Genomic DNA, 26,510 nt, shown 5'->3' with positions numbered 1-26,510 from the left:
GAATTGTTAAATCATTTTCCATTTAGCTTACCTAAAATATTACACCAAACAAGAAATAGCTTAGGGTAACAATACGTATATTTGAAATAGTAAGTACTTTTGCTCGAATAAGAAAAAAATTGTTTGAAACAGGATCATATTATTTTTCAGCTTTTCTTTATTTCTTTTTAATTCTCTTAGAGTATTAGCATAAAACATTTTTAATATTCATAAATAATGACGTAACTTTCTTGAATTTTAAGAATTATTGCCTCTAAGATGTTTCCTTTATTTCTTTAAAATTTCTTTAAGTATAATAATACATTTCAAATATGCATTGATAATAATAAAACCTTTTCATTTTAAAAATCGGAGATTATCTCTTTCTTTGCTTTTTATATTCTTTTTTCTGTTTATCTGTTCGTGTTGCTTATCTTTTTTCTATAATTATTCTTAATTGCATGTGCGATGCTGTGAATTAAATATTCTTTTTATGTCCATGCCAACTAAATAATTTAATGTTATTAGATAAAAAATGTGATTGTGCTATTAAATAATGCAATGGACTGGTATAATTCAAATAACTAAACATTTCCAGATTTTCAACCATAATATTTCATCAATATTAAACCGAAGGGAAACATTGGTTCCCTACAGAAAAAAATGATTACAAATTTCATCTGAATGTAATGGTGATTATTTTAGTTCTTAATTTGATTTGATGATATAAAATATTCAAAAGTAAAAAGGTTAGATATGATATTGTCCTTTAGAATGGAACATTTGAGCATTCGGAGTATGTTTTGTAAATTATACTAATCATGTAGATCTATTTCCCCTTTCCCGGGCATTTTACACTGATTCAGTTGTTACATTAACCTATATCACTTCCTTCTAATTTTAAACATATACTTATATCTTGGTTTTTATTGTTGAGAGTACATATGTAAATGATTCTTTAAGGTATGAGCCCCCTTATGGGCACTATAAGGAACTTTAAAATTAACAAAACATGTCAGTTATATACCTTAAAAGACACATGAATGCAAAATTTACACAACGTTTACCGTATAGTTTACGAGTTAAGAAGATTTTTCTTAAGTAAAACTTGGCTATTAGAAGGGCTCTTTTTATGTATAGAAATGTTACCCTTCCCCAATCACAGTAGTTGTTTGATCATTTTTCTACTTGGAGGGTCTTATTCAAAATATCCCTAAAGTTTACTCAAATCAGGGGCTGTTTTCAAAGTTTGCATAATTATTTTTAAAAGTATATTAATTGCGCTTGTCAAATATAAAATACTCTTACCGTCTAGTTTTTATTTTATCAGGTTCTTATTTGATAATAAACTTGGTACAACTTAGCCAATAAATACCAATAATTATTTCATAATTAAAATGAAAGACTTTTTTCTTCTTAAGAGTAATCTAAGAGACACAAATTATGTTCAAAGAAAAAAAAGAGAAGAAAAAAAGTTGCCTCTTCTGGGGCTTGAACCTGCGTATGGAGCAGAATTTGGGTATTTATTCATTTGACTACTTGTTGTTTTCATTTGCTTAAGTTTAAATCATATTCCTACAAATTTGATTCATCTGTGAGTTAATCAAAGTTCTTTACTTAAATATTTATTTATTCTTTCTTACTATGTATAAGTAAGTTGTAATATTCTGAAGCCAATGCCAGTACTTCATCTTAATTCGTTTAATTTAATATTAGATACCAATAAATTTACTTTTTGTTTTTAACATGTGCTATTTCTACTTATTTAAAGAAAGTGTGTTTTCTCGAACTTGTTTCTTACAAATGTATTTGTGCAACTCTTATTCTCATTCGATTCACACTAAAAATAAATGTGTATGTTGAGGCTATAAGAATTGTTGTTACAGAGATTTATCCATATTCTAACTTTATGAAATAATTAACATTAAACAACCTTAAGCGAAATAAAACAGACTCATTTAAATAAGAAGAACAGCAGAACAAATAAAAACTAGAAACCACGTGATTAATATTTGCTTTCTGTGTCCTAGCTGTAAAATTCTAGCGCACAATCTTAGTGACGGGAGATAACTCATGTATCGCTTCGGTATTTTCCGTGAGCACAAGGTGTGAGGATACAATGCTACTCGGCAATTTAATCCAAGTTTATAGGTAGCACACCACAGTAATGTAAGCCACAGCTTCGAATGGCCAGGGAGGATTTCTTGGATACATTTTTTACGAAAATACTTAAAACAACACAACAAAAACTAAACATGATTGTTTTTTTCTTTCGAAAAGTTATAACAGTGTTCAAGTCTAGTAATTTGTATAGGAACATCACAAATGTGTCTGTAATCTTTCAACACTATTTACACTGCCTACACATTTCACATTGTGCTTAACACTAAAGTTGTTCTTAATTGTCAGACACTACCACCCAATTATCAAATTTGCCTGTCATTATGTCCCACGATATTTCACGTGTTCATTGTTATCACCTGTCACGGGAGTAATTATTTCCTCTGAAGAAAGAGGCAAAACTGTATTTTTTAATTATTTAATATATTAATTAAGAGCATATTAGATTATAACATTAGAATAATCTCGTCTTATGAGAAATTATCTGAAATTGTCAAAAATGAAGCAAAACGTAAACGAGGTGGTATTTTGTCTTCCATACAAAATACTTAATAACTTACTTAATAACTAACTTTTATTCTTAACTACTTACACACAATTTCCAGAGATAATAGCAATACATGTGTAAATGTTTGTAATGACAAGAGGAAGTTGAGTTGTTTTATATGCTTTTACTTTAAAAAAACTAGTAATCAAAACAGATTTTCCTTATGTTTGTCAGTTGTTGTTTTCCTTATATTTTGTATTTTGATTTTTCTTTCACAAAACTAGTTTTATACAGAATGATTTTGTATAAAGCAAATTTTTTTGCTAATGTTTGCCAGTTGTTTGTTTCCATATACATTTTCTAAGTAGCAATTCTGAGTATGTTTCATCTTGTATGTTTTTCTTCAAATGAAAGAAGAGATGTATACTTTAAATAAAATAGAAATAAGCTTAAGCAAGGCATTTTGTCGTTTGGTTGTTTTTTTTGTGTTTTTTCAGGGTGGGGTGTTGTTTTTTGTTGGTTTTTGGTGTTTTTGGTTTTCTTTTGACAATGTTTTGTTTTCTGTTTTTTTTGTTTTTTTTTTTGCTTGTTTTTTGTTTTTGTTGTTGTTGTTGTTTTTGGAGTGGATAACATTGTTGTCAAGATTTATTTTCTAAACATATGTTTACAACGTATTTAAAAGAACTTCTAGATTACAAGATTTTTGTTTGAATCAATTTTTATTATGGTACAATGAGCTAGCTTTAGCGATGTATTGAATAAATGAAACACGTCATGCTGACAAAGCCGGAACTTAACTCAATGTATGTTGTTGTGGCAGCTGTTATTGTCTTAAATTACTTTTTATCACTAATGAATCCTTTAATCATCTCCGTTTTAGGCAGGGGTACACAAAACTATTTACTCATCTGCACGATTTATTGATTTAATCAAAGATGCTTTTGTAAAAAACGATATCATTTTAAAAAGATATATGAATTGATGTCTTTAGGACAGACATTGTCATATATGTTTGAAAAACAATTCAATGCAATGGATAAACAAAGCAGACTGATACAAACTGGTTGATGGATCACAATCATTGAAAGCTATTGAAAGTTTGATCACATTGTTTTTCTTGTCTGATATTTAAAAAAAAGAAAAAAGATTTAATTTAGCAGTTTCTTCCATTTCTGGTCTGTACATAAGCTTAATCTAACTCAAACAGTGTTTTATAATGTGAATTCAGTAATCTTTTTGAGCCTTTTATTTGGTGGTTTTGTTTGTCACGAAATATATTTCCTGGGGTTTTTAACACATTGACTGATTGTGTGGTTCTTTTTGTCTTTGTTGTTGTTGTTTTGTATCAGAACTATTCGGTGGGACAAGACGATGCAATGAAGTGAAATAATGAGTCAAGAAGGTCTTACGAACCAGTTTTTTTCGTACGTTTTTAAACATTTTCACACAAAAAGACATTAGTGTTTTTTTATTTATAATAATTGAAAAGAGTTCATGTATGTTGCTTGTTATGTTTTTACCTCGATTTGAACACTTGTTTATCTCAGTGGTTGGTCAACTTAACCGATTTTCCTTAATAACTAATAAGTATGATTTTATTAACTATTATATTATGTAATATCTCCGCAAGTGAACGACTAGCCAATGATGAGTTCTACACCAGCGGTGAGAAAATCTTTTAAGAGATATTTGGGAAATGAACATCATTACTTTAAGCACATTTTCCTATATTTAAAACGTGATCATGACATAATTGTTCAATGAAGAAGCATTATTTTGTGGTTCTGTTGTTAATTCACTAAATTTGGAGATATTTAAAAATGATAATTTTCTAACATGAAAAAAAGCTAATATTTCAGTAGCCGCAAACAATTTTAGCACTAAAAACATCATAATATTGTGAAATGTTATAGGGGACTTATTTAACAAAACACTCAGATATATATTTTCATGAATTGAAATATTATAAGTCTTAAACTATAATTTTGTATTTAGTCATAAAAGGGTTCTTTTAGATATGTTTTTATTTATGAGAAAATTGGAATTACAAGATAACTTTAAAAGAGCAGCGCCAGAGTTTACAATTCGTGTTGTAAATAAACAAGAAAATAATTTTGACTTTTTTTCCTATAAACATGATAAATATTTTACTGACAGCGATGGTTTTTGGTAACGCCTTATGAATACATTATTCGAGTCATTCTTGAACTTTGAACATATGAAAAACAATGTTTATTAACTCTGATATCACGTTGTTTCCAATAATCACTATTTTCATGTTGAAAGGCCTCCGTACATTTAAGCAAAAACCACAGATGTCGTATAACGTATTTTGGCGATTACGCAATGAGGAGACACCGTAACCACCTGTATAAATACGTAAAACAGGGTCGGTAGACACAAGAATTCCTACTTAAATTATGTATAATAGCCCTTATGATATGTGGCCTGCCTTTTTAGTCTGTTTTTTAACATTTTGTCTGTGATATGCAGGCTTCTGTACTTCTGATTCCCTTTCAATATTGCATTTTTAAAATTATGTAGATCGCCAATCGTTTCCACGTTTTGGACTTAGGGACCATACGTCGCACTTCATGGAATGGCACGAATGTGTGAGATTGAAGGTTCAGGAAAACACCGTATGAACGCATCCGCGGATGATTGTAAATTCAAATGTCACTGATTAGTAGATCATCGGTTCTTTCGCTTTCGTTGTTGATGTTAAAGAATTATTTTAGAAATAGACAACTTTCAAAAAGTTTATTACATTTTGTGTTTTTGTTACAGTTTAGGTTGTTAAATCAATTGTAATAACTTTTCGGAAGTTCAGCCGGTTTTGTAATTTAATTTTTTAATACTTGACTTTTATTGTTACTCCTACATTTTCTTTTATATCAAGCAATCAACATTACTTATAACTGGTATTTAACATTATTTTTTTTATTAGTAGATGATTTGTACATCGGTTCTTTCGTTTCCGGGGTTGTTGTTAAAGAATTTTTTAGAAATAGAAAACTAGTGCATGCAAATATTTATTATATTTTTAGTTTTTATTACATTTCAGGTTGTCTACTGAATTGTAATAACTTTTTGGCAGGTCAACCGGTTTTGTAATTAAATTGTTACACTTTTACTGTTACTCCTACATTTTAATTTATATAAAACAATCAGCATTTCTTATAACTGATGTTTAACGTTATTGTTTTATTAGTCGTTGGTTTGTTCATCGGTTCTTTCTTTTTCGTTGTTGTTTAAGAATTATTTTAGAGAAAGACATCTTTCAGAAAGTTTATAACATTTTGAGTTTCAGGTTGTCAACTCAATTGTAATACTTTTGGCAGTTCAACCGGTTTTGTAATAACTTTTCTATATACCGAACAAGCAAATTTTCTTTATTGCTATTATATCGTTAGTAAAGATGATCTTCAAAAATATATTATTTGGTGGTTGTACAGCATAGAAAATGAAAATGCTACGTATCAGATAGTTTGTTACATTTCAAGATGTCATTACGCTTCAGATTGTTTATTTAAGGTACTATATGGACAATTCTTCTGGAATAGTATTAAGATCGTTACATTTGAATGAACGTCATCCTTCCTTTATTTATTCATATTATCAATAAATTAACATTAATGTGACCTTAAAAAAACAATTTCTCCATGGTATCGTAGGAATAAAATGTGCGTATATTAACTATAGAATGCATTGCATGTCAAGTACTTAAATGAATGCAGGTTGTCATCAACTTTATGATACCATTTCTGCTCTCCAATTTGAAATGTAATTTTCCGCATCCATGTAAGTTTTCTAAAAATTTCGATGTTGAGTCCAAATTCGTTTTTTTAAACACCATGTATGTAACCGAGACATTTCTTAAGATTTGACCGTTTATTACATTTTCGGGTTTAATTACAATTCAGGTTGACAACCTAAATGTTATAATATTTTGGCATCCTTACTAGTTTTGTAATAATTTTATTACAATTCCGGTTTTATTACAATTCAGGTTGTAACAGGGGTAGTTATTACTAAACATGAACACACATAGATCATTTATATATTGTATGTGCTAGAGGTGGAGTTTTAATAATTATAATACTGTAAAGGCTTAGTCAAAATGATATGCATAGGAAGGTTTCGGTGTCCAAAGTTCTATAGGCTTTAAGTACAGCAAGTAGGGTAGCAAAGTAACTAAGTTTCAGAATTCAGACCATTTTAGTGAGTGTTTCACAGTACAGTATTTTTCGAAATTTGATACAGAGCTTACAAAAATATCTAATAAGACAACATTATAACTTTTTTGACACTAAAATTCGGCGACATACACTGCTCGTAAGTAGCGATAGTGCGATTTATCGACGATCCAAAATCGAATTTAAAGCGTTGGGCTTTATAATGATGTACAGAAACAAACTTATGCAAGGGCTTATCCACAACGGAATCAGATAAATGGTGTTGTAACGATTGGCTCCAGAAAGTAGACAAGTGCTTTACAAAAATTAACACAATTTACATTAAAGAAAAAACAAATAGCCGATAAAAAACGACCATACCATGTGAGCCTCTCTAAGCCATTCACCTCGGGTTATAGCTTTGTGGCTTATTCATTAATAGTGTTTTATTTCGAAAATTCATACACTTATAATACGAAAATAACAAATTGTCGATTTAAAAAACGGCAATGGCATGCGGGTATTTGAACGGTTTGCTTCGGGAAATGGAGATTTATTTTTTTAACGAAAATTCGAAGACTTTATGTACATAAAGAACAAATCATTGGTCCAAAAGGTCTCTCGCATTCTTCTCCTTGCATTTCATCTTTGATCAAAGAAGAATCCTCAACTTAATCCATGTACCTGAACACTTCTTCATATATTATATCTAAATAATAAATGCTCTAACCCGCGTTTGTATGTCAGACACCACATAGACACATGTTCATCAAGTTTTTATAGCACTGTTTTGTGCCAATTCGAAATAATATAAACCAACGTTTTAGTAAGGTAATAATGTATCTCAGTGAAATTTTTCAGTCGATCTAAGAATATACAGAAATATCAAATCGCCATCAAAAAAAAAAAAAAAACGACCATGCCATGCGGCCTCTCGAGGCCATTTTCCATTAGTTACAGCTTTGTGTCTTATATCAATTTTAAACAAAACCTCCAAATTAACCATAAAATGAATCAGCAAAGGAAGCAGACCAATTGTTTTGGCTCCAGAAAATGGTGAGTTCTTTACGAAACATCTTGGCAACATTTTAAATTTTGTCCATTTGGGCGTTCTTTCATATTCAGTTTTACTTTTATTTAATTAAGTTAAGATGAACCTCCAAACTACTACAATGGCTTTTCCGCAATTGAATTAAACAAACTGTGTTTTTAGCGGTAGGTTCCAATTCTGGTGTGTGTGTGTGTTCTTTGTTGTTATTTTTGTGTTTTTTTTTGTGTTTTTTTTATTGGGGTGTTGTCAGTTTTGAAAAAATAACATAAAAGTTTTATTGAAATATTTAAAGAGATCATGATGAAAACCTATTGCATTTTCTGTCAGTAAATTTATTCTCTTTCAATTTTACATTCGTCTTTGTGTTACATGCGAGTCAATATTTAGGTGTACCTCTGTAAATAAAACCGACAATGAAAATGCACAATAAACTGTTATATTTCAATAACCTACATACACATTTGTATTGCTTCAAATATCACGTCTGCTGTGTTAAAGGAACTACTTGGGTCCTAACGCCTGAAACAATAATGTTTTAAATTTTAACATGCTAGATAAACCGGGGCATTTAAAACGGACACAATGCAACGAAAATGAAGAGCTGTTCTCATAATATCAGTGGACTAAATATTTTGTACGATTTTTAACCAGATTAGTGTAAAAAAGCGTTTACACTTTTTTCATTTTGGGATCATATTGCACAATTAAAATTATTATCCTTAATATACTGATTGAGAAAATGATCTAAAATTGTGCACAGAAATTATCGGTGTACTCATCACACAACATGAAACGGTACACTAATCTCGAAAAAACATTCTGGTCCCTTCATATCAAATCAAATTCGCAATGAAGTCCCTTTAAGAGGTAATGCATGATTTTCGGAAAATTACAGTGACGTAAAACTTTTGTTCCTGTCACTAGGCGGATTTATTGACAGCCGCAACTTGTTTTAGAACGAATATCTGCGCGTTTCGAGAAGGACGTTTAACGAACGGAGATATAAGGACTAAAAGAGTAAGTGTATAATGTATTCTATATTGATTTTAAACTATCTTCTTTTTCTTTACACGAATTATTTACAAAATTAAAACTTCATTTAGTATTAATTTAAAATAAACAGTTTAAGATACGTAAATGCTAATTTGAATTAAACAATATTTTGTTAACATTAACTTATTATAATGAATAACCACAATAGCAGAAAAAGATATTAAAATTTATTTTGAACATAATGTACGTATTGGGTCATACTATTATAACCGATGTTTTTAACGTGTAAAGGAAGGTAACAAGAGTATAGTATATTGTCCTAATGCATTCTCGGTTTGATGAAAATATTTTGATTAAATGTCTAAGTATTTGTTGATGATTTAAAGCGCAATAAGCAAACATTTAATTTCATATGATGAGTAAGATGAGTAACACCGACAGAATACAAGATAGGTAGTAGTTTCCGGTTAAATGGAACACAATAATGTTATGTTGACATTGTGCTATTCATAATTTCAAGGGCGTATTCTTTTAACACGTTTTCCAGCAGATTAATCTCTAGCTGGGTAGACGCGGCCGAATGGCTTGCTATATTGTCCTTATGTAGCAATGGCGTAAAGCTCGCACTAGTTCTTGCACGGTCTAGTCATTACGTCTAACCTTTGACTAATAGTACTGGGCATCACACAGTAGTAGGGGTAATGTATTTCCCTGTCAATGAAGAAAAGGTTCTCTTGTCTTTCGATGAACTCGTCCGTCGTGCTTTCTTTATAGTTGGAGAACTGTCTGTCTTAAATTAACGGCATTGTTCTTTGATTTCAGGGCCAAACAGGAATGTCCAGTACATTTTGGTAGTTACAATATGGGCCAGATAAACTCCATCTCTGCGGTACTGTGCGATAAACTTTTTCAAAGCAGTCACTCTCTCTTCCTTATTCTCATGTGTCCGAAGTCTATGACCCCATCACGAAATAAATTTCTTCAAGTTTTTATTGTCACTTAATATGCGATAAAATTCTCCTAGTGATTATAGTGAGGGAACACACATCTCCCAGTCTCTATCAATGTCGTCATAATCACCCAAACGTCACAATAAAGATAAATTTTCTTTCCCGACTCTTATGATATTTAATTCTCTTCTGGCCATCGATGAAATGCATATACCACTTGAGAATTAATGCATGGAAAGCAAGAGGTACCTTTCAAAATTCCTAACATTTTTCTCGCCTGTAGAATATGCATGAGCGTCTTGTTAACAGTGCGATGTTCAGCATTATCCGTTTGCGTCTTTTTAACCTGATTGCTTTTAGCAACAAATTTTTAGTTTCTGGTAATGAATATCACGAAGTGTTTGCAGTGTACATTAAGATGACATCATTTATGAAGAAAACGACGTCAGGCTATTAATTTGCAAACAAGACATTAACGATATATATGATTTATGCTTGCAAAAGTTGATAATTGGTTACAGGGGCCGTGATTGTGTATATATTTCTCACATATAGAACACAACATAAATTAATTCAAATATGTTTAAAGAACTTGTAAGTAAAGTTTAGTTACAATATCCTTATAAAACAAATATGGCAACGGTCTGCGTTATTCTAGGAGACCACTCGTACAAATATTTAGAAAATGACATTTGATACAAAATATGGCAACTTAGACCAACTATCAACTAGATTTTAAAAAAAATTATTTTCAAATATTTTCATGCATTTGTGTATTAGAAATGAATATAATATTTCTTTCTTATAAAGAACGATCACATAAGAAAGTAGCAAGTTAGCACTGAATGTGAAGTAGTAAAATGAAAATAAAATAGAATTATGAGTTCCATAACACTTAATCACTATAACTGTACTTTTGGCAATAGTACCATCCGCAAATGATGATTTAGGTAATTGGCCATCAAGTAACTTTTATGAATCTTTTACAGGAAACCAGGTGCAAAAAAAGTCTTAATGGGCCTTTAAATGGGGATTTATATAAATAAAGGTAGTTGATGGCATTAACAAATTTAAACAACAACAATATTTAACGACTGGTAACAATGTTAATCTTATTTTCAAATATTTTGAACATTAAATGATCAAGAATGTGGTTCAGAATACTTTAAAGTGACATAATGCCCATCCAAGGGTACATAGTGAGCGCACAGGTGAAGATCAAAACATGTTTTCATTTTGCCATAATCTCTTTTAATAAAATAATTAAGTTCGCGTAAACAATAAATAACACACAGATCCAAATGAAATCTATGTAAATGTCCATTAGAATTTACGTATAACGCTTAGTTTATAAAAGGTGTGGGGCAGTCTTTTTAAATTTTAGGCATATTTATAATTTAATTCTTAACATTTTCCAATAACAACTGTTGGTCAAACACCATTTTGACAGTCAATCTTTTGAAATATAAAGTCAATTAAGCTCAACTTGACTATGAAAATATGAGCATAATGTCACTTTAAGCATCGGTACATAATAAAGGTATAATGATATACGTGGATAAACGCGTAAGAAATATCTCATTCCTTGGTGCTGGATAAGGTGGTGCGGGAACCTTATCCTTCATGAACAAGCGATGACATTTTGTGCTTGCGATAAGTTATTATCTTCGATACATTTTAAGGTTGACAGTTTAACAGAAATGGAAGGTTCAAGCCAATATCAGATTATTCAAGGCAATGGGGGAATGCCTGTTACATGGCAACACGACAAGGCTCTGGGGGAATGTATGATTGAACTTTATGAAAAAAGTCTCTGGACCGACGTCAAGTTCAAATGTAATGGCCACAACGAACAGGAGCGAATTCACACGCATAAGCTTGTTCTTGCGGCAAGAAGCCCAGTGTTTCAGGCAATGTTTTTTGGTCCGTGTTCATACGATTATGAAGACATTGTGCTGGACAATACCGGAGCAGAAACTTTTGATATTTTCCTAAGGTGAGTTCAGGATGCGAAGACAAAGTTAACATAAAGAAGATAAAACATCTTAAAAATGTAGAAAAGTAAGACAAGAAAACCTTAGATTTCTAGTAAGGAATGCTATACACATTTAATTTCAGAATAAAAATTATCCTGCTTTAAATATTTTGTTCAGATATATAAGTTATTGTATTTGTTCTTTTTTCAGTTGTTACATTTGGTTAAATTGTTAAATAGAACAAATGCTAGTTCTACTATAAAATTGAATCGAGCATTGATAACTTTGAGGTGCTTCTGATTTATATTTATTTCAAATATGTGTCAAAATATGTGTGGTAAAGTATTGTCAATTTGTTTTGAAAGTCATTGCTTCAAATGGTAAACCTTTTGCTATGATAACGTGTTTCAGGTTTCTGTATACGGACAATGTGAACTTGACCCAAGACATAGCTGTATCAGTGCTCGAGGTAGCTCATTATTATCAGGTGACAACTCTGGTGAAGTTATGTGCTGGTTTTATAGCTTCATGTATTACATCTGATAACGTACTTGATACGTTATCAATTGCTCGTCGCTACGATGTCATTTCTCTTTGTAATGCATGTTGCAGCTTTATTGACCAGAACGCTGATAAAATTATGGACTCGGAAGGATTCCTCAAACTGACAGAAGATACCCTGACATACATTTTAAAAGGTGACCTATTCTTTGCAGAGGAAGTTGTTATATTTCAAAATGCCGAAAAGTGGGCACAGAAGAAATTAGAGGAATGCAACCTCAAGCAAAATGGGCAAAATATCAGAAAAATTTTAGGTTCGGCATTTTTTCATCTAAGATTACCAACTATGACATCGGAAAACTTATTAAAATGTACTCGTAAGAAGGGTTATTTTACTATGGATGAGTATGAGGAACTCGTAGATTGTATGAGCCAAACGTCTGATACAACTGTTAACCGCAATTCACGCTTTCCAAGACTCCCGACTGAGGAACATGTGTACTGTACCGATGAGCAAAGCAAAATTATTTCCGTTGACAGATTGAATACAGGTTTTCAAATAACTGTCAGCAGAGATGTTAAACTTAAAAAGATTGAGCTTGCGAAAATAAATACATGTGTGAGATATGGTGATTTGTTCGGCACGGATGGCAACACAATGCAGGTTACAAAAGATGACATATTTTATAGATATCAAGACTTTGTCGTTCGACCATTTCAAAGGTACCCAAACAATTATTTTCTTGTATATAATCTGTTTTGTCGTGAAACTATTCCTGGTGTACAAGTGCCAATATCAGGACAATTGAATGTGACATGTAGCAAAAGCGAAGAAGCTGATGGAAATGATCAGAATAAAAAGGAAACAAGGCAAAATGAATATCTGGTTCTCGAGAAAGATTTGAATTTTATATCTGTGGAAAGCACTCTTCAAGATATAAGTTTTGAAGAGCCACTTCTTCTTGTAGAGTCAAGATCGCCATATACTTTTACGATAAACATGGAATGTAAATCAAGATACTTGTTTAACTTGAAGACAGCTTGTAGTGAGAAAACATGTCCATCAAGCAAGTACAGTGGCATTTTAGTACAGAACGTATATGGAGAATTTACCGGTATCCGAAGTCTCTGTTTTAAGAATATATCGAATCGTGAATAATGTTTAGAATATACACGCATAGTAAATGTAATTTTGCTACATACATTGTTTGTAGAACCACCAGTTTACCGTAGTCATCGCATATCTCAGTGCAAAATATGTACAATTGTATCCATGTAATAGTTATCTGAGGATATATGCAGGTCAAACTACTGTTGCAATTTTAACTTAACTTTACAGAAGTGATCAGTACCATCCCTTGTTGTACACATCACTGGCACATTCAGCTTTGCTGCAAAAAAATGGCCGCCAGAGCTAAAAAATAGAAAAATCTTATCCGGCTTTCACAGGTCAAACTACTAGTAGGATTTCTACCAAACTTTACAGGAGTGATCATAACTATCACAAGTTGTGCATATCGCCGGCAAGTTCCGCTTCGCTGCTCAAAATTGCCGACAGAGCTAAAAATAGAAAAAAACTTGTCCGGCCTTCACAAGTGAATCTCCTGTTGGGATTTCAACTAAACTTTATGAAGTGATCAGTACCATCCCTTGTTGTGCACATCGCCGGCACGTTCCGTTTCACTGCGTAAAATGGCGCTTAAAAAAGAAAAATCTTGTCCGGCCTTCACAGGTTAAACTATTGGTGGGATTTTAACCAAACTTTACAGGAGTGACCATACATAGTTTTGGGAGGCATATGTTTTAGATTACATTGATGGCATGATGTATCAAATATGTGTGTGGGCCGGGCTTCGTAATACAGTTGAATGTGAACATTTACATTTGTATATAGTATTATTTGTCATCAGAGTTCAAATTAGTGTTACTTACAATATTTGATAATAATTGATCGGTAATTTCTTTGCTGATATGAATATGACTCAATGCTACTCAGCTAGTATACAAATTATAACTTATTAGATGGAATATTTAATATCATTCTCAGATTAAAGTTTGTAGATATATATACTTTAACATTTTCGAAATATTAAAATCATTTTTATTTTAAAATGTAAAATCGATAATTCTTTTTGAAAGCTTTTATGAATGATCAATATTTTGCCAACGTGTCTATTAACACTTCTTTGTTGCAAAGCGTCTAAGTTATTTACAAAGAATGAATAGAAGTCAGCTGGCAGTACATGCATGTCAATGTCATAATATTCATAGATCGGCGTTGTATAGAACGCAATCGCTTTACGAACGAAATAATTTAGTATTCATAAGAAATAAGATATTTTGAGTGTACTTTCACCTGAAATTTATCGAATTGCTATTAATAAATATAAACACCTATACAATATTTTTATATTTAATATTAATGATTTAAACGATTTTTCCTTTGCATAAAAAAGTTAAAATATCGATGTCTGAAAATTGAAGGTTAAAATTTATGACATGCAAAAAGTCGTGCATTTATTACTTTGAATTTCAGATATTATTGCTAACATAAATAAATTTTGCTCCATTTGATATTATCAATTTATTAATTTAGTTATCACCCGTTTGATTTTATTCACCAGTTGCTCCTTTAGTTTACGCGCCAAAATACTATAATTTTTTCTTTTGTTCCCATCAATTTTCCCACCATTTAATTACCGCCATATATGTTTCACGTCTTTTCATGACATCATTGGAAAAATAGAGACCGCATAGTTACAGAGAGGATATTTAGTTTAAAAGGTTAAAAATGCCATTATGATAATAACAAATACAAAAAGTATTATTATAACAGCATATTAGCACTCAGTAATGTACTTAAATATACATTTATCACTAACTGAACTTCTATCTATAAGTAAATCAGGAATTTTCACATATTTTAAGTTAATAAAAACTAGTTTTTTATACTAATAAAGATAAAGTTGAGAGGTGTACAACCTGATCTTCAATTCTGCGGCCGGTAACCAGACATATTAAGATAAAATTAGATTTTCGGTAATATCTTATATGCTCGTAGATCAAGTTTAAACGTGTCAAGTTTAAACGTTTGTTTAACCGTATCTTCAATACCTAACCTATTTAGATATATTATGATTTTCGAAACATACTTAATGAGTGGGGTTTTGTATGCGTAACTAGGTGGTTTGTTTACATTTAATCGATCTGTTCATGTTGGAGAAGATTTAACAAGTTAAAGTAAGGACATTAGAGAACAAAAGGTTAGTAAATATTTCAATATACTAATTTGAAACAGATAATTTTAATAGGTGATGCCAAGTATTTATTTCTTGCTGATTTTTGTCTTTAAAGTTTAAAAGAGATTTTACAAACGAATTTCTCTTAAATACAAAATGCAAGCTGGTTAATTTGAGTTAATTTGTGTTAGTCAATGTCTAAACGCTCCTCTTCTAAATGAGTTAGAAACATTTCTTTCCTATTTGTTAAAACCTTAAACATTCTTTGATAACTTCACAAATTAAGCAGAATCCAACATTTCAATCATGACAACGGTGAAATTTTGAAATTAGAAACTTCTGCATAGAGAATGTTCATTTACTGTCTTTTTCATGAAGCCAAGGGAGGAAGCAAAACAATTTATGATGTATGATTTTAAAACAAATACAAGAAGAAAAATGAATATATTGTCATGACCTTCTCGTCGTCGTCGGGGTCAGCGTTATTGTCTTTTTACTTTTATTTTTTGTAAAGGTCTATTTTCTCAGAAACATAAAAATAAAAGCTATTTACTTTATAAACTTGGTTTACGTGTTAATTTTTATAAAAACGAACAAATGCTAGTTATCCTAAAATTATTTTATGCAATGTTATGCCCCTTTTGAACTTACATTTCTTAAGCCTGGTTATTTTTTGTTAAGGTCCATTTCCTCATAAACTAGCAATTCTATTCGCTTCAAACCTGATATTCACTGTCAAATTATAACACCAAATCAGAAGGGCAGATAGTCTTAAAACTCATTTTTATACGCCCGTTTGAAAAACGGGTCGTATTATACTCTGGCCCGGATGCCGGGCGGGCGGCTTGGCGGGCGGCGTTCAATATTTGTCCGGAACATATCTCCTACACGCATGAAGGAATTTTAAAGAAACTTCATAGAAATGTTAATCACTATAAGAAGCAGTGTCACGCGCGCGTGGTCAAAGTTGAAGATATAAAAAAATGTGTATTCGGACCATTAAGTCATCATAAATTGGATTGAAACCCAAAAGGTCATTATCACAACTACTCATGTGAAACATGTAATTTAGGTTGATATATACAAGGTCGAGGTATCTAACGATGATAAAATGCAGAAGTTTTGCTCAGAGCATATCTCCTCCCTGCATGTTGGGATTCTAATGAAACTTCAAAGAAATGTTCACTACTATGAGACGCGGTGTCACATGAATGAACCAGATTTCTAGGTTAAATATTAACGCACACTTAAAGGTCATTGAACTTCTACTTTCATCGGGGTATTTTAATGTAACTTGACATAAATCTTCACCATTGTGAGGTTTATTGCGCACATAATTCAGGTCCCTGCTACCAAAGTAAAGGTCACTTGAAGATTTGTGTACGGGACCATTTAATCATTATTTATTGATGGATTATAACATAAATGATAGCTATCATGACTACAAGTATGACACACTTAATTTAGGTTAATATTTATTTGCAATGTCAATGTCTCTAGAGATGATAAAATATCCAGATATTTTCTGGCAATTGTCCAGAGCATATCTCCTATATGCATATCTATAATGCCTACATGTCTGTCAAAAGCTTTTGTCACGGGCGTATTTTGCGGAAAATTGCCCTTGGTGCAAAGTTATTTTTACTTAATATTTTTAAGTCAATTTCTCAATAACAGACAAAAAAACACACTTCAAATTTGGAATACTTTTTTTTCAAAAATTTCAAATTATGAAAAAAAACATAGTTATGTATATCACAGTTAGAAATTAAAAAACCCGACACATTCTAACTAATGCTGCAGATAATTTTTAAAAAAGAGAAATAAATCTAAAAAAATAGAATATCGAAAATTCGAACCTGCAGCTTCGCGATTGCAATGCCATCCTACTTACCACTAGGCCATCGGGTCGTTACTATGCAAATCATTAAAAATTGGGTAAATCATAATGAATTAAGGAAACTCAGGTCAACCTCGCTAAATAACATTTTATACAATATAATCCTACAAATATCAATTTTATCTCATACAATCAAAACGTCTAGAATTACAATGGGTTTCAATATAAATCTTAAAAAATATGATTGAATTTCAAATTAATACTTTAGCGTGTAGACAATTTTCATTCAGCACACATTGTTATCAAAATTAAGAATATGTGTAGATATATTTCTTGTGAGTTTCTTATTCTGAATTTATTCATATTCAACCAGTTATGTTATTTTTGGACGAGTATAAAATATATATCCCGCTGATTTCAAATGTTAGATTAAAATTTAAAAACTTCGTATTGAATACACGAAATAATATATGTAAATATAGATGTGAAGTGATTTTCAAAGACGGAATTAAGTTGTTCAATCAGTCAAATTCTCGTTGTAATTTCACGATGAAACATGGAACTTGTATGAAAAAAGACAAGACAGAGAAAATAAAGATCGTGATTTTAATAGTAGATTTTTAAAAAAAAATCCATAACAGGTAACCGAGCAATGCAAAAGTGTGGCATACAGATTAGAATTTTGTTCACTTGACATAAGTTTCAAACAATATTTAACGCAACATTCTTGTCAAAATATTTGGCAAACAAAATGATATAAATGATTAAGACATGGGAGTTGGTTGCGGAATTTTGACAATACATATATTCATATTTCCCAAACCAGTGAATTCTCAAAATTAATTTAGAAAAATAGGCCGTAGTATTGAAACGTATCTGGGGTCTGCTAGCCCGGACACACTTCAATATCGACACGTGGGTTCTTTTCAAACACACATTATTAAATTAAGGGCAAATAGGGACACGAGGACTGAAAGATTATGGACACCTAAAATAAGATTAAATATACATTTCACAAACAATGAAATTCGTATATGGTGTGTTCTGTGGATGGCTTAGGCTCTGGCTCCTCGTTTTAGGTCAGGAATATTCTTCTGAACATTACGACTAGAATAATGTATAAGATGAAATGAAAGGCTTGGCAAATACGGTGTCACGTCTTGCCTGTGGTCTGGTACAAATTTATGGTAGGAATTACCATGAAATGTTATAAGGTAGATGGGTATCTAAACAGGTAACTACAAAATACAGTGGTGTTCTACCCTGGTATATGGGTATCACTATTGAATATAGGATTATGCCTATGGAAACTTGGTCTTCAGTCAGGATCTATAATAAATGGACAATAATGCCAAACTAGATGATTTAATATAAAGCTTCGTTATGAGCTATTCCTGGCATAAAGTATTCTATACATTTCTGGTGACTGGAGAAGTATCCATATTCAATAAGTATAGATTGTAGCTAAGGTGTGGTCGGGTGGCTATCTACCAAGGTACTTACAATTCTGGCGGATTCGGGCTGCTATTTATAGTTTTGGACGATGGATGGCTAGCTTGGCGTAGGTTGCCTAGCTTGGTAGTATCGTTCTGATGACGTCACTGCCTAGCTCGCGCGGGCAGAAATTTAGCCGGTGCCAGCTGTCATGTTTAAATTGGCAGCGTCACACCGTACAATCAAATGGGCAGACAGCTGTTCCAGCGTCCACAGCTGTACCAGTATATACATGTCGGCGCGGGGAATACAATTGACGTACGGTAAGTATTCATCTATTTTTAACATATCCCAACTGTATTCGAGTAAATCAATGTTATGGATTCATAGTCAACATCCAAAGGAGCATGCTAACAAATTTCTGGCCCTGTGCAAGCTTTACTTCACATGAATTTTGACTGAAAATAACCACACTATCCGATGAGATGCGGTATTTTTAGTTTGAAGTCACAAAAACATATATTTTCTCATGATAATTAATCCTTTTTTTCATACGATTTGTTAACGTCAACATTTCGTCATTAAACATTCCAAACCATACCTTCCGATTTTCCAGAATATTATAAAAGTGAAAAAAAAAATGACCCAAAATTGAAAATAGTTTAAACGCTTTTCACTCAAATCGGATTGAGAATAGCACAAACATATGATTTTCAGTGTATTTCTCCTATATTTCTTGGTTATATTTTATTAATATTTATGTTTTAGTGCTCATGTTTTTTTATGTGAAAAAAATAAAATTTCATGTTTTTAGGCTTATAAACCTCAGTGGAGTTCCTGTAATAGGTTTATGAAATGTTTAAGTCAAAAGGCAAAGGCAAATTTAACGCTTAATATTCAGTCTTGTAAATGAAGGCATCCATCAAGTGTTATTATAAATAATTCATATAATGGACAAGTCCTATGCAGTGAATGGCTGTGTAACCCAAATTATGAAAGTGCATAGAAAAACATGTTGTTATTTATCCTTGAAATCTGTTTTAATGTATAGTGCAATAGAAATAATAACCATTCTTAAAAATTTTACAAATTTTATTTTTTTAAATAAATCATTTTATATGGCAGACATCTCGGGTTACACATCCATTTACTGCATGGGACATGTCTACTATATGCCATTATTTATAATAACACTTGGTGGATTTAGATATAATACAGAGTATTCGTATTAAGCGTTAAATTTGCCTTTACTTTCTTTGAATATATCATTTCAGAAACATATTAATAGATCTTGCTACCTTTTTATATTATAATAATAATTATATTATAATAATAATAATAATAATAATAATAAAAATAATATCTTTATTTAAAGAAGGTTATACATTATTAACATACAATAACAATCACATATATCTTATTTCCAATATGGCCTTCTGAAATAAAAAAACAACAACAACAACAGGACATGCATAGGAAGAAACTGAATGTATAATATGTAATTTTTAGAATATTACAACTCATATACTTTCTACAGACAAGTTGTTTTAACATATACGTATATTGCATCATTCGTTCGTTTGTTGATTCGTTCGTTCATTTATTAATTAATTCATTCATTCATTCATTTATTAATTAATTAATTCATTCATTCATTTACTCACTCATACATTCATATGAACAATATCAATATTGAAATACAGTGCGGTTAATGGAGATAGAGGCCTCTTAGCTAAGATAAAACAAATGATAGAAAGTAATAATAAAAATAATATAATTAGAAAGTATCATGAATAAAGTAATATTTTAAATGAACAAAAAAGTTTTACTTTTTCCGAGTGACTGTAGGACAAAAGCTCTAAAAATTGTTTCTTTGAACAGCTTTCAGCGGTATTCATCCTTGCCCATGAATTGCTGTCGATGTTATCGTTAAAAAGAGGCGAACAGCTGATGACGTTACTAAAATTTTGATGACACTCAAACTTAAATACCTTATAACTTTAACAGAAAAGCTTTTTTGAAGGTATGGTTTGGAATATTTAATGACAAAATGTTGACGTTTACGAATCGTATGAAAAAAGGATTAATTATCATGAGAAAATATAAGTTTTTGTGACTTCAAACTAAAAATACCGCATCTCATCGGATAGTGTGGTTATTTTCAGTCAAAATTCATGTGAAGTAAAGCTTGCACAGGGCCAGAAATTTGTTAGCATGCTTCTTTGGATGTTGACTATGAATCCATAACATTGATTTACTCGAACACAGTTCGGATATGTTAAAAATAGATGAATACTTATCGTACGTCAATTGTATTCCCCGCGCCGACATGTATATACTGGTACAGCTGTGGACGCTGGAACAGCTGTCTGCCCATTTGATTGTACGGTGTGAGCGTGTGGCTAATTGATCATTAAAACGGCTACAGTGTAGAAAATAAGTTATTATAAGTGTTATAATCATTGCAAATATCACAATTATTAAGTTATCTGTGATAACTGTGTATATATTGATGATTAAAAGTCGATTTAATGAAGTGGAGATAATTACTTCAGTACTTGAGTAGTTTCCGGATATGGGTTTATTTTCGGACGTAAAATGATGGGCCTGATCGATACAGTATGTTAACTTTGTCATTTAAAAGATGTATTTCTAGCAGGTAAAGACATAGACACAGATGGAGGCTTGTAATGAGACACAGTCGAGTCAGAGCTTACCAGCTGCTTGGCAACACGCCAAAGCGTTGGGTGATTGTATGATAAAGCTCTATGAGAACAAACTTTGGACAGATGTCAAGTTCAGATGCAAAGATCATGACGACAATGAAAGGATTCATGCGCATAAAATAGTTCTTGCTGCAAGAAGTCCCGTGTTTCAGGCGATGTTGTTTGGTCCATGTGCAGAGGAAAACGAAGAAATTCTACTTGATAGTATTGAAGCAGAAACATTTGATTTATTCTTGAGGTAAGGAATACCTGTCAGGCAAAGATACGATAAGATGGTAAAAACTACCCTTAAATAAAAATTTGACTATATGGAGTGTTTCTTCGTGACCAAAAGACTATTTATTTCAAGATTCGACGCCTAGAAACAATAACATTTAATTGATATCCTCATAGTCTGAAATAAGTGGATCTGCCGGGAATAATTCAAAAAGCATTATACATGTGATTATGTGTACTTGTAAATAAAGCTGTAAATTCATTAATCAAAATTTTTGCAGTATCCAAGTATTGTACGAAATTCGACGGCTCGCTGTTATACATATTACATTGTTCAATGGTAAAACTCCGCTATATTGCTCATAGTCAGCTCGAATTAAATGCTAGACTGATATTGATGTTAAACACACGTGTAATTACTAAATCGTTTTGTTAATACCTATATCATCAATATTTTTCTCAACTTACAATTGACATATAAAATGAATAATATATTAAGTAATATACATTTCAAATGCTACGCTGAATAGATATTAAATATTGCAAATAGCCTTTAACAAATTATATATTCTTAGCCTTTTTGATTAAGATTATTAAATAAATTTATGTAAAGTCACTGAGTAACTGTGTGTGTATAAAATGTGTTACTATCTGTTTTAGATATGCTTATATGGACAAAGTGACATTAACGGAAGATTTGGCTGCAAAAGTACTAGAGACAGCTCACTATTACCAGGTAACAAACCTGGTGCAGTTTTGTGCCGATGTTCTGGCTTCATGTGTCAAACTCGAAAACGTATGTGATATTTTGTCACTAGCCCGGCGTTTCGAAGTGATTTCCCTGTGTAAAGCATGCTGTATTTTTATTGACCAGAATGCTGATCAAGTGATTAAATCTGAAGGCTTTCTAAAACTGACAAAAGAAAACCTTGATTATATCTTGATGGGAGACACATTGTATGGAAACGAAGAAAGTATATTCAAAAAGACCGAAGAATGGGCACAAAAGAAATTAGAAGAAGGCGAGTTTGAGAAAAATGGACAAAATACGAGAAAACTTTTAGGATTATCATTTTTCTACCTAAGGCTACCAACTATGTCATCGGAAAACTTCTTGCAATGTACTCGTAGGAAAGGTTATCTTTCAATCGAAGAATATGAAGATATAGCTGATTTCATCAACAAAGTACCTGGCACAACTGTTACGAGCAATTCATGCGTGTCTAGAGTTCCAATTAAAGAACAATGGAACTTAACATGTGGAGAAGTAACAGATTTCAGTAACAGGAAACGTTTTGAAGCCTATGTAAGCAGAGATATCAAGCTTAAAGCATTTGAGCTGTCCGAAATACACGGATATCTGCAATATTACTCCCCTTTATACAGCAAACAAAATGCTGAATGGGTTGAGGTTCCAGAAAACAATACTTTAGCATTTCTCCGTAGCTATAATCACGCAGTCGTTCAAATAGATACCAGCCCTTATAGAAATTTCTGTAGAATTTCGGAAACCAAAGCAGTTTCAACTGAAGACCTTCCAGATAATGTTTCCGTCTTGATATCAGGAACTGTGAAAGTAACGTGTCAAGAGACCTTGAAAGGAGTAAGAAAAGATTCTGAAATATTTGAGAAAAAAATTGAGTTTTATTCTGCGGATAAGGCACAACGCGTTATCACGCTTAAAGAGCCAATTGTTCTTGAAAAATCAAGGTCACCTTATACTTTTACGGTAAACTTAGAAAACAAAAGAAACAACAAGGTCCACCTGATGATGATGAGTAGTTCAGAAAACGTTCTGAAAAGCAAACATGGTACATTAACAGTAAAGAGCATTTTCGGAAATTTTTCCGGAATTCAAAGTTTTTGTTTTGAACATATATCAAATCGTGATTAGTCCTGCACTCATGTAAAATTGTAATATTATTGTAGAAACAAGTTACCGAAACGTTCATACTTTATAAAGAATGTACAGAGGAAAAATATAAAGATAACCTCAGACATGTGTTGAAATTCATACTAAACTTATAGTAAAATGATCACTAGTGAAAATTCAAACCAATATATATCAAAACACACACATTGTGCGTGTGCGTGCGTATGTGTGTGCGCGCGTGCGTGTGTTTGTGTGTGTGCGCGCGCGTGTGTTTGTAAAAAGAGGTAAAACCGTTAGGCAAGAAAACAAGCATTTTGTTATAGAAAAAAATAATGTTTTGTTTTATATAAATGTAATGCATCTTTGTTTAATTTGTTTGTTTGTTTGTTTGTTTCATTATACGCCTTTTCCCAACATTATTTCAGTCATATAGGCGGGTAGTTTCCTAACCATCGTTCCTGGAGAGTAAGATCAGTACTAGAATACCTTCCTCCGCGCTTAACTACCAAAGCATCTCCCGGGGATCGAACCCACGCCAGATAGGTAACTGGATTGAAAGTCATCGACTCTAACCCCTCGACCACGGAGGCGGTTATCTTTGTTAATGAGTAATAGCTTATGTACTGGATGTGATACTTTTAACAATTTTGTTTAATTTCAAACGTTCCAAATTCATATCTTCCGGAACAAGAATGTATAATATTTCTTCACTAAATGTTTTATTTATTATTCATTTGAATATTTTAATGAGATAGATAGACAGATATATGTGTGTTATTTATCGTATGTGATAATGGAGTAAATTTAATAGATAAAAAGGAAACTTGTACAGCGATTCATTTAATTTCTGATTTATTTTCAAGTAATTGATTATTGTTTTAACAATACACTTATCTTACTGTATGATTACAAATAAATCTTATCAATCGGCGCAATATTAAATGTTCTATATTTTGGACCACCTGTATTAATAATATGTTGTTAAAACTCTCTTTAAATAAAAAAATCAAATTCACCTTAAAACACACACATATTATTACACTAATTGTAAATTGTTTAATTAAGAAGAAAAATAAAAGAAGAGATCACAAGTTTTAGTCAGACAGTTTGTTTTCAATTAATCTATGACTAAATATAATATTCCATTTTTAAAGATGAAAATAGAAACCTTTTTTCACACAAGCAACCGTCAACTCCTCAAAAGAAAGTATATCATACGGATGCCATTTGACATCTTACGTGATCTTGATGTTGCAAAAATACACCTCCTGACCCTGGTGAATACATCTGCCATATGTTTTGACATTTGAATATTTAAAGGTAGACAGGAAAGCGGATACACATAATTTCACATTTGACATTCATGTGGCCTAAAATGTGTTGATATGATATAATAAATTCTGGTTTTACAATCTCAAAATTGAAAGTTATGCCTTTAAATTAACAAAAATAGGCTCCTGGTGACTTAAATATATTCGCTTTTACATTGATAAAGGTATCTGCGGACCTTGTCAATGTAGAGAGCACATAGGGTAGTGCATTATCTTTTAGTATTCTAGTTTAACAACGAGTAAACCAGTGGCAATACTATTACATTGGCTCTTCCCGTATATTTCGGATAAGAGGCCTATACGGCAAACACTCAGGCAATCCGCTGCGTTGTAAGGCAGCCAATGTTTGTGCGTAACTTTGTCTACGCCTGGCATAAAGAGGAAATTTTGATGTTATTTCAAAACATCACTGTTATTGTTTCTTCCATAGTATGTAAGACACATATCGCAATCATTTTTGTTACAAAGAGGCCACATGGGCCCGCTATCTTACCATGCGAAAAAAAGTAGTTCAAATGTGTGGTAAATTACACCAGATGACTATCAGAAACATAAATGCCTTGAAGATCAAACATAACATCCAGAAGGTGACAGTAAGCTCCGAAAACAAGATTTACCGAAGACCTAGGTTCTATGAACGTTACTTGATATGCATATACGTATATCTATATATGACATATGACATGTTATTAAACTGCTATATAAAACAGAGCAGCTTGATTAACCTGGTTCGAAATGTTGGTGTTTAAAAGAATTGTATGTTTTAATCTAAAGGCGTTCTCTACAAGTTTTATACAATAAAATATCCAGTAACATTAACATAACATAAACTCATTACAGAAACTGCAAATCAAATGTATTTTCAGCTAATCAAAACATACATAGGTTTGTTATTACCGTCATAAAACTAAAATGCCAATTGTAGACAAAAATAGATGTGTTGATACAAAAAAGTATTTGACGACTGCTAATTGCTGTACTATGCACTTGAATTTTTATACAACTCAACAACTCACCAATAACTGATATTTTTCAACTCAACTCAACTCTTTTATTTCATGATCAAAGGCCTCCGGCCAAAAATATATAACAAGTAATACAGTAGCATTTGAGGTTATGTCAATATGTCAATATCATATTAGTATTTATGACATAAAACCCCACATAATACCAATATCTACCACATTGTCTATTAATTTCAATCTAATAGCAGTGTTTTTTTACAGTGTCCATTAACCCCAACATAATAGCAGTATTTATGACATTAACATTTACTTTGTTACAATAGCAGTATTTATGACATTGTCTATTAAATTCAATACAATAGCAGTACTGGTATTTATGACATTGTCTATTAACTTCAACATAATAGCAGTATTTATGATATTGTTTATTACCTTCAATACAATAGCAGTATTTATGACATTGTCTATGACCTTCAATATAATATCAGTATTTATGATATTGTTTATTACCTTCAATACAATAGCAGTATTTATGACATTGTCTATGACCTTCAATATAATTTCAGTATTTATGATATTGTATACTACTTCATTACAATAGCAGTATTTATGACAATGTCTATTAACTTCAATACAATAGCATTATTTATGAC

General features: G+C 31.5%; 2 protein-coding genes across 4 annotated transcripts; both read left to right on the top strand.

The window, feature by feature from the left end:
• The first annotated feature begins 8,314 nt into the window (after positions 1-8,314).
• Positions 8,315-14,681, top strand: LOC132720304 (BTB/POZ domain-containing protein 6-B-like). Of its 2 annotated transcripts, XM_060704420.1 has the most exons (4): positions 8,315-8,830; positions 9,629-9,695; positions 11,439-11,752; positions 12,144-14,681. In XM_060704420.1, the coding sequence occupies exons 2-4, from the start codon at positions 9,669-9,671 to the stop codon at positions 13,390-13,392; spliced, it is 1,590 nt and encodes a 529-aa protein (XP_060560403.1). In that variant the 5' UTR covers positions 8,315-8,830; positions 9,629-9,668; the 3' UTR covers positions 13,393-14,681. The 2 variants fall into 2 exon arrangements, with proteins under 2 accessions (XP_060560403.1, XP_060560405.1); XM_060704422.1 differs by lacking the exon at positions 9,629-9,695 and having other exon boundaries at positions 8,316-8,830; positions 12,144-14,670.
• Positions 14,682-15,207: 526 nt separating this feature from the next.
• On the top strand, positions 15,208-24,491 carry LOC132720305 (uncharacterized). Of its 2 annotated transcripts, none has more exons than XM_060704424.1 (3): positions 15,208-15,496; positions 21,406-21,710; positions 22,349-24,491. In XM_060704424.1, the coding sequence occupies exons 2-3, from the start codon at positions 21,424-21,426 to the stop codon at positions 23,580-23,582; spliced, it is 1,521 nt and encodes a 506-aa protein (XP_060560407.1). In that variant the 5' UTR covers positions 15,208-15,496; positions 21,406-21,423; the 3' UTR covers positions 23,583-24,491. The 2 variants fall into 2 exon arrangements, with proteins under 2 accessions (XP_060560407.1, XP_060560406.1); XM_060704423.1 differs by having other exon boundaries at positions 21,403-21,710.
• Positions 24,492-26,510: the final 2,019 nt, after the last annotated feature.

Source organism: Ruditapes philippinarum, unplaced genomic scaffold (genome assembly GCF_026571515.1).
Source record: "Ruditapes philippinarum isolate M1 unplaced genomic scaffold, ASM2657151v2 ctg460_1_1_1_1, whole genome shotgun sequence".
Classification (NCBI taxonomy): domain Eukaryota; kingdom Metazoa; phylum Mollusca; class Bivalvia; order Venerida; family Veneridae; genus Ruditapes; species Ruditapes philippinarum.
The sequence above is the reverse complement of the archived record's forward strand: the minus strand, read 5'-3'. Positions and strand labels throughout refer to the sequence as shown.

Bases quoted from the DNA above. Each gene is read 5' to 3' on its own strand.
- LOC132720305 (XM_060704424.1), top strand. From the start codon at position 21,424: ATGGAGGCTTGTAATGAGACACAGTCGAGTCAGAGCTTACCAGCTGCT. The intron at 21,711-22,348 runs GTAAGGAATACC...TATCTGTTTTAG, and splicing joins ACATTTGATTTATTCTTGAG to ATATGCTTATATGGACAAAG.
- LOC132720304 (XM_060704420.1), top strand. From the start codon at position 9,669: ATGGGCCAGATAAACTCCATCTCTGCG. The intron at 9,696-11,438 runs GTACTGTGCGAT...ATACATTTTAAG, and splicing joins AGATAAACTCCATCTCTGCG to GTTGACAGTTTAACAGAAAT. The intron at 11,753-12,143 runs GTGAGTTCAGGA...AACGTGTTTCAG, and splicing joins ACTTTTGATATTTTCCTAAG to GTTTCTGTATACGGACAATG.